Source organism: Cervus elaphus, chromosome 21 (assembly GCF_910594005.1).
Source record: "Cervus elaphus chromosome 21, mCerEla1.1, whole genome shotgun sequence".
Taxonomy (NCBI): Eukaryota; Metazoa; Chordata; class Mammalia; order Artiodactyla; family Cervidae; genus Cervus; species Cervus elaphus.
Genome location: NC_057835.1, coordinates 34202761 through 34214226, shown reverse-complemented (window position 1 = coordinate 34214226; position 11466 = coordinate 34202761). Strand labels below are relative to the sequence as shown.

The window sequence follows — 11466 nt, the reverse complement described above, 5'->3', positions numbered from 1 at the left end:
TTAGTTACATATATATACATTCTTTTTCATATTCTTTTCCATTGTGGTTTATTACAGGATATTGAATAATATTATAGTTCCATATGCTATACCTTGTTTTTTATTCTTTCTATATATAATAGTTTGCATCTGCTAACCCCAGATTCCCAGTCTTTCCATCTCCAACCCCTCTTCCTCCATGGCAACCACAAGTCTTATCTTTGTCTGTGAGTCTGTTTCTGATTCATACATAAGTTCATTTGTGTCATATTTTAGATTCCATATGTAAGTGATATCATATGGTATTTTCCTTTCTCTGTCTGACTTGACTTAGTAATCTCTTAAGTCCATCAGTGTTCCTGTATACAATGTTGTTTTCTTTCTTTTTTAATGGCTGAGTAGTATTCCATTATAATATATACACACCACATCTTAGGGCACTTGCATTCTTATAGGTGAAAGAACAAATTCCAGATTCCTTTTTAAGAACACATAGCCTGTGTTCTTTGTGAAACATAATCCTTAAAACAAGAGCTCTTAGAGTAACACACAGAAATATTCACATAATTCCTGCATGTCTCAGGCTATAGATGAGAACACTTTAAACATTCTGTTTCCATTTTAAACTTTTTGTAAGTACTGTGAAATCTCATTTATGTATGGATGCTATTCTCCCTAACTTTGTTGACTGGGAACATAAGCTGCTGGTCATTACATGCTGCCAGTTTGTTCTTTGATTTAGTGGAGCTTTGATTACTTTTTTTTTTAAAACAGGTCTTGGTTATGGTAGATCTTAAGACCTATGGTAGGTCTTAATATAATTTACATTTTTTTTCTGAGTTATATAGTGTGCTTAGTTATTCGAGGGCTTCCCTGGTGGCTCAGATGGTAAAGAATCTTCCTGCAATGCCAGAGACCTGGGTTTGATCCCTGGGTTTGGAACATCCCCTGGAGAAGGGAACAGCTCCCCACTCCAGTATTCTTGCCTGGAGAATTCTATGGACTGTATAGTCTGAGGCCATGGGGTCTCAGAGAGTTGGACACGACTGAGTGACTTTCTGTAGTTTTTTGATAGAAAGATAAATGAATAATATTTTGAGATTATTTCATCATTCAGCCCACATTCAATTTTTTTTTTTTGTATTCTCCCTTCCCACACTCCAGTACACGTATAGACAGTCACAGACACACATGCACACACACACGCTTCCTGAACACTGACTCAGCTCTAAGCTTAAGGGAACAGCTCACACATGTAGTGGTAAGACAAACATGCAAACTAGTAATTATACACTGTATAATAACTACAATAAAAATAGGATAAGGAGAGCTACTGTTGTCCAAATTTATTATGTGTTTCCTATTTTTATGTAAAAATAGGAAAGTAATCTCTTTTCTTTTTAATTCTGAAGCTCCTGATTGAAGCAGAAGCTATAATGGGTTCCCCCAAAGAAAGACTTATTTAGTGCCTTGCCATGAAGGAAGTGGCACACTTCATTCAGTGCTTGCAAAGTGCAATATTATTTTTGCCATTCAATGGATTAGTTAATTTATTCAACTTATATATCTATAGGGGTTGGAAGAAAATTATGCCAATAATGAAAATGCATAAAAGTTGGGTTTCTATATAAGGGGGAGAAAAAAGGAAGTGCTATAAAAGGCTTTTTAAAACCCCTTTTAAAAATAATTTAGTCACAGCCACTTGCCTTCTTGGAAGAAGATATTCGGGAAGTTTTAAAAGAAGAAACTGGAACAGACATATTCCTCAAAGAGGAAGATGAACCTGCTTACAAAAGCTGCAAGCAAGAGGTGATCTTTTAGTATTATTGTTGATAAAAGTCTTTATCATGTTCCAGTGACTTGGCCATAATGTCCCTATTGTAAATTATTCATTCTAGCATACTGCTTCTGTCAAGAAGGTCAGAAAATCACTAATCTTAGATAATTGGGAAAAAGAAGAACCAGGTACTCAACTGTTAAATGAAGACCTTTCAGACTTGCAGGTTTGTAAAGGATTTTCTTTATATTAAGATGGTTGCTTTAAGCTCTAGTGGTTCTTGTGTTTTACTCATTGTGTGGTTAATTCATTAGAGATCATAGAGGGTTTCCATTGGTGGTGTTCAGCCTAATTCAGAGAGAAACAGTTAACTGTAGAGAATATTTCATTCACATCCTTGCTTTTTATATTTGTTTTGTTTTGAGAGAAGTTAGCTCTCTTACGTACGATGTCAAAAGAGCAGTAGTCCTCAAAGCTTGAAATTTCAGTATTTATCTTTGGTTCACCTCTTAAATATTTAATTTCGCTACATTGCTAGAAATTTCTTCGGAGCGAAAGCTTTCTTGGAGGGACATGCACAGGACTTCCACTACCACTTCCTCCATAGTCCTTCTGTTTGTCTCCATTTTTGAATTAGTTATTTTCTTTTCCTCTTTCTTTTTTCTCTTAGTCAGAAAATATATTTACAACATCTTTATTAATGATACCATTATTGGAAATACATGACAATAGGTGCAACTTGACTCCTGAAAAACAAGATATAAATTCAACCAACAAAACATATACACTTAATAAAAAGAAACCAAACCCTAACACTTCCAAAGTTGTCACATTGGAAAAGAATCTTCAGGTATGAATTTATAAATTTCTTTCAGTGACTTTTGTTGTTGTGTATTCAGTTATCACTTTGGACCTACTGATCACAAATCATATACTTTTTCTTTTAAATTCAAAATTGACTATAACAGTAACTAGACATTGACCATTGTTTTGTCACTCAAACTAGATTTGGGTTTCTGAGAGACTCACTCATCAGGGCACATATAAAGTAAACACCTGGAATTATAGCTGGGGACTCCCCTGGTGATTTCTTAAGCATGATTTCATTCTTAAACTAAAAATACCTAAATCTACTTCTGGCACCTCTTCTATAATAAATAATTGTAGCCTGAATTGCAGCTTTTAAAGGGTAAGTGGTTGGAAGCAGTTTCAACTTGATTTTGTTGGTATAATGGTTTCCAGTGAACTTTCTGGCTCATAGTTGTAAAACAAAACGGTTTTTTTCAGATACTGTGCAGCCATTATGTCGCTGCAAATGAAAGCTGGAAAATTTTTTACTATATCTTAAGAATTCAACCTAGAGAATTTGAGAGGTCACTGAGGAAAAAGTTCTCTTCTTTACGCCTCAATGACTGCAGAACTAGCATTCCTGACATTCAAGCATTCCTTGAAAACATCTGTGGCAGTCAGATGTGTGGGATCTCCTGTCTTTATTGAGCTGCTGCTCTTCACAGAGCCGTATAGCACATTCTCTGAATCCATTTAAAGTAATGTGATTTACCAGTGTTTAACACAGAACTTTTCAGGAAAATTTATTACATAGGAGGTCATACCTATAGAGTAGTAACCTTGATAATAGAGAAAAACAAATGAAACATATGTAAACTTGACTTTGTGTTATTTTTCCTAATTTGCAATACATAAAGCATTCTAGGTTCATTTTTTGACATTGTATCCTCTTTAAATCTTTTGCAAAACTTTGAAGCAGTAAAGACTGATATTTCTGTGCTCAGACTGATTTTGTAAAGCAACTATATACTCTAATTTAAAAATAAACCAGAGTTGATTTGAGGGGCAGTTGTGGAAATAGAACTTTTAAACTGCCTTCACAGGCCTACATATGGCTAAAACATTGACTTAACAATTGATCATAAACATTTTAGTATATGATTTTGAAACATCGTTATTTAAAAAGAATCACAATGCCATTGCCAAAAACATTTTATAGTAATTACTTATCAAATATCCAAGCAATTAATTGATTTTTTTAAAGTCTTAATTTTGTGAAGTAGAATGGATAGTTTTCTTAGAAGCTTTCACATCACTATTAATATTTCCTTCCTAGTCAACTTGTGAATGGGAAACAGTGGTTTATGGGAAGACCGAAGACCAACTTATCATGACTGAACAAGCAAGAAGATATTTGAGTACTTACACGACTACAGGCAGCACTTCAAGAGCTCTCATACTGTGATTGTTACTAAGACTGATGGAATGCCCCCACTCCCTTACTGGATTCTATACTAAGTTAGGCTGCAATGAAATACATTTTTTTGTTGATTGTTTTTAAAGTTTTAAAACAGCCCTAAAACGGTTTGCATCCTTTTTCATATTGGGCAAGCAGAAAGCTAGGCACTTACGTAAGGGGTAGGCAATTTCATAGTTTATTTTTTTAAGACATGAGATTTTTAAAAATTGTTTTTAAAGAACAAGATGGGGAAATCATATTAGAATGTTCAAGGATATTCTGAAAGTAAATTCTCACATCTTTTCTTCAGAAGATATATGTTGCTACTCTCCTGATGCTGGAGTTTTGTTATAGATAGGTCTTATGAGTATGTGTGATTTCTGAAATTAGTCTCTATACAGAAAGCACACATGGCCTTATGAAGTACTTTTGCCTATCTGCTGATTTACTTAGGCTACCATTTACAGAGAAACACAATGGGAAGGCATTTAAAAGAATGAAAGTTGCACTACTAATTTTTGGTATTTTTCAAAAAATAGTAAAATTAACTACAGTGTTAAACGTATTTATTTGAGCATAGTCCTCAAAACAAAAGGCATTGCAAAAATGTTTTTTCCTTATTGGTAAAGAGTCAGTATTTTCTCCATAAATCTCAGAAGAGCTGAGAGTTTTGTTGAATGTATTGTACAGTATGTAGGAGCAGGAAAACTTTGTAAATTGGAAAGAAGTCTGTTTTTATAATTTATTTTCATTTTTAAAGCTTAAATGTAGATATTTATACCTATACAGGGTGTCTAGAAGCCAATGTTGTTTCCTGTCATTACAGATAACATAGTAAAGAACAATTTTGACTTTTAAGTATGAAACAGTAGTAAGTTATAGCTGCAAAGAATTCAGTATATATACTGTATGTCACATCTACCTAAATATTGCACTATGTCCTTTAAATCATGTTGGTTATAAAGTAGTTCTAAAAATGTACTAAATAATAATTTAATATTTTCTTTTTAAATTATATGGGGGGTCATATAAATTAATCTGGTGATTTGTATATTTGTTTGAAATTTTTGCATTTTGTTTTAAAAAATAATATGGTACTTTGGTCCCTAAAAACAGTCTGCACTTAGAAGTTTATTATATTTACTCAATGTTTAAGAAGTAGAGAACATTATCTTTTATTTATAAAAATATTTGTCCTTTTATAAATGTTTTGTGTTTCTCTACAGGTTACAACAGTTGCTTCAGTTGCCTGTTTTAGGTGTTTGCACTTATTTTATTTCTTCTTGAAAGAATGTCTTTATTTGCTTTTGTGTAGAGATTGTATGTAATTTTTTGAAACATATAATGGTATGCTGTCAACTTAAACACTGACAGGTAAATAGAATTGTACACTGTAGTTCTAATTATTTGTAATTGACACACTCTCTCCCTCTCCACTCCTGAAGTATGCTGCTATAGAAAATAGCAGAATCGGCTTGCTGCTATGAGAGAAGGAAAGAGCGACCACCACTTGCACTGTGTGAAAACATAAAAAGTATGATGATGGCAAGTTCTCAAGTTAACTTAATGGAATCAACCATTACCAGGCAAATTCTTGCAAATACCAAAATGCTCTGCCTTTAAACAAAAACAGCTTAAGATTCTCTGTTGATGGAAATACGAAGTATTTTAATGCCTAGCTTTTGAACAGTAGACCTAAAAGGATTTTAAGCTATTTAACTCTACTTGCTCATTTTTGCATATTATATGTAGTGAGAAGTGAAGGAAATGTGTGGTACTAAGATTATGCCTTGTTGATAACAAATAGATGAACCAATTTGAATCTTCCTAGCATGTTTGTTAAGTATGTTGATTGCTTCCTAATTAGTGAACTTCTCACAGAAATTTCACTTTGTAAAACCAATGATTGTAGCAAAATCATACTGGATCATTTCAATTTCAGTTACCTTGAACTAATAGCACATAATGGTTCCCTTTTATCTTTTCTTTTTTTTAATGTAGCCCTTGGCTGGTTTGGATGTACATAGTCTCCAATTACCAAAGTATAATATCTTGGAAGAGCTATATTTTTTTAAAGCATAGTTTTCTTCAGCATTAAATTATCCCACAAGTAATATATTGCAGATAAGCTTGGGATTTTGGACATAGTACATATTTCAGTTGGTATTGGTTGAATCCTCCAGTTAACTGCTTTGTTGCTTTTTGCAAGAAGATTTTTTAATCTTAAACATGTCAGGCATCTTAAATCACCTTTTATACTGTTGTGTTCAATTTGAATTTCTTTCAGTATGTTAAAAATGCCAGACATAACATGTAGCAGCCATACTTGCATGGAAACTGACTACACATATAATACTGCATTTTGTTGTAAGATTTTCACATTAATACAGCCATTACCCTGACTAAATTGAGTTTTTTGATGTATGGGAAAAAACTTTCCACTGTAAGAGAATCTTGCATACAATGTTGACTGTTAACATCCAAAATAAAGCATCTGTGTACAAGCTGACATGGCATTGCTTGTTTGACTCAGGTTTTGTATTTTGTGTTGACTGACCCTTGAAGGACTTAACCCAGTATTCAGTTCCTAGACCATTTTTCTCCTTTGGAACTCTCCTTCCAGGTGATTTCATCCTTTAACACAACTTGACCTCTTTATTCAAGAAATGAAAATACATTTCCATTTCTTGAGCCTCATTTAGAGCCATATTTTCAACTGCCTTTAGAGATTTCCATATGACTCTTCTGTCAACACCTTAAATGTAGGATGTTCTCTTTTTCTTCAGCTTGAACCTGCCCCTCCTTTGTTCTCTTAGTGGTGTTACTTTCCTTTTGATCACTCACTGAGAAACCTCGTGCCTCTCCCTAACCTTCCACGTTGAAATCTGTTTTAAAATCTTAGCCCACCGAAAGGCTCAGCTCTAATTCCATTCCTTCATCTCTGACTTAGATTATTGCACTTATCACTCTGCTCTCCATTCTCCAGAAGTATCAAGAAATTGTTCTGTGACATCAGGGTGTCACCTAGGCATGGCCAACCGGTCACCCAAACAGGTTTGTGCAGTATTATATCGCCTTGGTCAATGTCACCATCCAGATATTACCGTTAGCCTTCTAGACTTAGAAATCTGATGGATTAACCCATCAGGTTAAGAGACTAAAATGAGTTTACCCCTCCTAGAATGTATCAAGTGAGTGAGACTGTCACATGAACTCAGAACACTTAATTTACAGTGTGAAATGTAAGTCCTAAGAGGAAAGACAACTGCTTACATGTGAGTGTAAAGCTGCTGCTACTGCTAAGTTGCTTCAGTCATGTCCAACTCTGTGCCACCCTATGGACAGCAGCCCACCAGGCTCCTCTGTCCACGGGATTCTCTAGGCGAGAATACTGGAGTGGGTTGCCATTTCCTTCTCCGGTGAGGGTAAAGAAACATGAAAACACACGGAGATTTGATCACCTCTCCTGTTCACAGACCTTCCACAGTTGTCTGTTAACAAGAATTCACTTCCTAATCTGGACCTGGCGACCTGGATCTTTCAGGAACAATGAATGCATGCTTCTGCCTTCGTGCCTCCCCTCATTGCTGCTTCTCTTTGTCTCCCTACCTGTTAGAATCCTATGCAGCCTTCAGGGCACAGGTATGTGTCATTTCCTGATTATGCTGGTGCCTCCATAAAACTTTCCCACTAGACTTTATATTTTGAAAAGTAGGAATTGCTCTTTATAACTCCTGCATTTAGTGTGGTGCTTAGAAAGTCTCAGGAAGTGTTAAATTGAAAGGATGTTAAAAAATAGTCATGACTCTTAGGAAATATTAACTGCATTTGTTTTACACAATGGGTTGTGAATAGCTTGGGTTTCTTAGTTTTGCTTTATAGTCAGCTATTATTTTCTTAAAAATCTTTTGAGCTCCATGTGATTTCCTGCCTGAGTTATCTAGTTATAGAGCAGTAGGCTTGCCAGCCAATCAGACTTATAATTGTAATATGAAACAGATGGAAGGTTTTGAAGAGGTACTTCCCACTCTGTGACTCTGTGAGAAGTGAAAAGTTATTTTTAATTAAGTAGTGGAGGATAAAACAGACCAAGTGCAGTTCCATAAGAGCATGGAAGGGGAGCATTACTTCCCCTTCCCTGGCTGTTTTTTATTTTAAACAAGGTCAAGAAGATGTTAAAAATATTGGTAGAAAACCAAGATAAAGTATAGCAGGAAAAAAAAATTATTCATGGCTGACATGTTGGGAAGAGAGTGTTTTTGAAACCTTTAATATCTTGGCATCAGTACATTGAGTTTGAGCAAGCTCCATGTTAAAAGCAGTGTACTCTCCTGTCCTTAGTTTTGAAGGCCTCAGATCTGGTGTGGTTATTCAAGTTCCAAGTACAGAATGTGCTAACTTTGAGTAGATTTTTCTGGCCAGCACAGGGAAGGAAGGAGGGAGATCGACTACTCTGGTTTTACTACTGTAATTTTGCCAACCATAGCTCAAAAGTTTGGATAACATTCTGACATAATTTCCCAGGACTCAATACAGTTAGCACTTATTTGTTCAACTGGCAACCAGTACTTACCTGCTTTCTTACAGTACCTGGCACTAGGTGAACTATGGTAAATAGGACATGACCCTTCCCTTGAGGAAGCTGATGTTTTAGAAGGGGAGATGAGTAAGTATGTAACAGAAATGGCATCTCTACTCCCTTTGGCCAAAAGAGATAAATCAAGTAGCCAAGTTTTGTTTGAGAATAAGGGAATGGTGGGTCATTGCCCAGATAGTGTGGATTTCCCCTTTAAACTGTGGAGAATTGTGCCCAGGTGCCTTCCACCTCAGGAAGTTCACAGGCTAAAAGTTTGAGTACAAATAACAGTTGCAACCATGTGCCAGTAACATACATGACCTCATTTAATCCTACCAACAACTATTAGGTAAACATTTTATCATCCACTTCTGTGAATTTGGAAGCAGGCTTGGATTAAGATTAAGTTTGTACCAAACTCAGTACAACGCTAAGCTGAGATTCATTCAGACATCTGAGATTTGGGTTGATTCTTTAAAATTAAGCACAGGGTACAAAATACATATATATGTATTTCTATGTCTAGACAAAACTAGTGTATAGTAGGATTAGGAGGTTGTTGAAGGGAGCCTGGGAGGGGAGCACCTGGAGTACTGCAATGCTCCATTTCTTGCTCTGGGTGCTGGGGGTTTTTTGTGTGTGGCGGGGGATTGGGGGTGTGGGGAGGAAGAGGAAGGACCACACCTCATGGCTTGTAGACTCTTAGTTCCCCAACCAGGGATTGAACCTAGGTCTTGGCATGGAAAGTGTGGAGTCCTAACCACTGGACCGCCAGGGAATTCTCTGGGTGCTGATTTGATGGATGGATTCAAGCTCTACTATTATATGTGCACTTTTCTGTGTTTATATACATTGTACTTCAATAACACATTAAAAAAAACCTAAACCTAGTTTGGATAGTGGAGGAAAATACAAATGTAATGAATTACTCCTTGCCTGTTCCTATGATTACTTGTAAGCATCTACAACGCTAGTCATGTTATGGGTGTCTCACTGTTATTCTCCAGCGTATGTTGGGCCCATTTCTTCTGGTAAATTTTTGTTAAATTTCTGCGTGGAATAAGTGAACTGTATGGACTACTTCTTTGGTCTGTATATACCAAATATACCAAAAGTTTACATGTAAGAGCTTTCTCTACTCCCCTGAATGAATACTCTTGTTATAATCCCCCATAAAAGTCCACAGTTGAACCTAGCCTCCACCTTAAAGTTCAAGCTTTTACTCCCACCCCACTGAAATTTCCATATTCACCGAATTACAGCTCTAATGTGGTCCACTAGTTAACTCTGTCAATTGCATCTCTTGATAGCAGAATGTGTTGTTACCTTGTTTATTTAGCACTGATGTTCTATAAGCAAGCATTCACTTAATTCACCCATCTAATTGACCCACATCCTTCCTTCCAAATTCCCCACACAGGCCTTCTCCAGGTTATTTAACACTTTTACTTGATTAACAATGCGTGCAAATGATGTCAGCTAAGAGGGCTTCCACTACGTGTTAAAAAGTTCAAGAAGATATTTTATCTAACCCAATATGTCCAAAATATTATCACTTTAACACATGATTAATATACATTATTTGTGAGGTATTTTGCATTTTTTTCCAATTCTAAGTCTCTGAAATCCAATGTGCATTTTACACACAACTAAGCCCCAGCCACGCTTCAAGGGCTCAGTAGTCATATGTGGTCAGTGGCTACCACACTGAGCAGTGCAGTTCTCAATCACTAGGAATTTACAGAAAAAAATGTTTTGTAATTCAGAAGAAACACTACCTATATTAGGCCACAGCAGGACAACTTCAGAAGGAGAGAAACACCTTCCATGGGAGGCTGTGACAAAGGAAACTGATCTGTTTTCCTCAGGAGAAAGTTATGTTTGAAGTGAGACCTGACAGATGGAAAGTGTGTGTGCGTGCGTGCTATGTCACTTCAGCCGTGTCCAACTCTTGGCTGGAGTGAGCTGCCATGCCTGCCTCCAGGGAATCTTCCGGACCCAGGGATTGAACCCGCGTCTCTTATGTCTCCTGCATTGGCAGGTGGGTTCTTTACCACTAGCGCCACCTGGGAAGCTTGGCATATGGATAGGCATGAGGCAGGTAAAGAAGAGCGAGGACCTACGGGTTAAAGACCCACCAAGGGAGCTAGTGTCCACATGCAGACTCCAAGGCCAGAGGGGCTGAAGGTGAGATGGGGGGAGGAAAAGGACTGTGCAGAGAAGGCTCCTGAGAAAGAGGGAAGAGCAGGGAGAACAAGAATTCCCTGGGAAGCGGACCATGGTGGAGGTTGGCAGACAGGCCATGAACTAAGGGGCGGTCTTGTCCCCAATGCCTGAAGGAGGCGGGGAAGAAGGCAGGGTTGGGCAGAGGGAGATGCAGGCCTTGCCATCTCCATGGGGACCTCTGAGGCCCCTCTGGAGAGAAACCCAGGTCTTCTCGGGCCTGTCACCAGAAATGGGCTCCCCAGGAAGGGGGCCTGCCTTGGGCCAGCATTCACCTCAGCAGAGGACATTCTTTGACTTCAGTTTCTTTACAGAACAAGAGTCGAGGTCTTCTGCTGAAAGAGAAAAGGAGGAATGGTTGGAGTGGGAGGTACCATGAGATATCTTAGGAGAATAAAGGATTTCTGAAACGATCCTTGAGAAGACTGGGGAAGAGATTTGATCAGGGGCACCCAGCCGAACTGCCGGGCAGCTTCGAGGACTTGTTTTAGGTTGGCAGGTGTGAGTTCAGGCCCTTGGGCTAGGTGGGTCATGATCTTTTGTGTTCACCCAGCCCCGCCCACCCCCTGGGCTGGGTGCAGGGCCACAGGCAGGGCTCTGCACCAAGACATGTGAGTCTGCCCTGCCCAGCACGGGGGCAGGGTGAGCGGGTGCAGCAGCAGA

At 37.7% G+C, this 11466-nt stretch overlaps 1 protein-coding gene across 5 annotated transcripts in view; it reads left to right on the top strand.

The window, feature by feature from the left end:
- Positions 1–6520, top strand: part of MYBL1 (MYB proto-oncogene like 1) — a 36641-nt gene extending 30121 nt beyond the window's left edge. For 2 of the 5 annotated variants that reach the window (XM_043880268.1, XM_043880269.1), the window contains 4 exons: positions 1672–1788; positions 1878–1982; positions 2427–2606; positions 3882–6520. In XM_043880268.1, coding sequence (XP_043736203.1) covers positions 1672–1788; positions 1878–1982; positions 2427–2606; positions 3882–4010 — 531 coding nt within the window. In that variant the 3' untranslated portion in view covers positions 4011–6520. The remainder of the gene's footprint in view (positions 1–1671; positions 1789–1877; positions 1983–2426; positions 2607–3881) is intronic. The other 3 variants (XM_043880270.1, XM_043880272.1, XR_006336421.1) reach the window with 2 other exon arrangements.
- The last annotated feature ends 4946 nt before the right edge of the window (positions 6521–11466 follow it).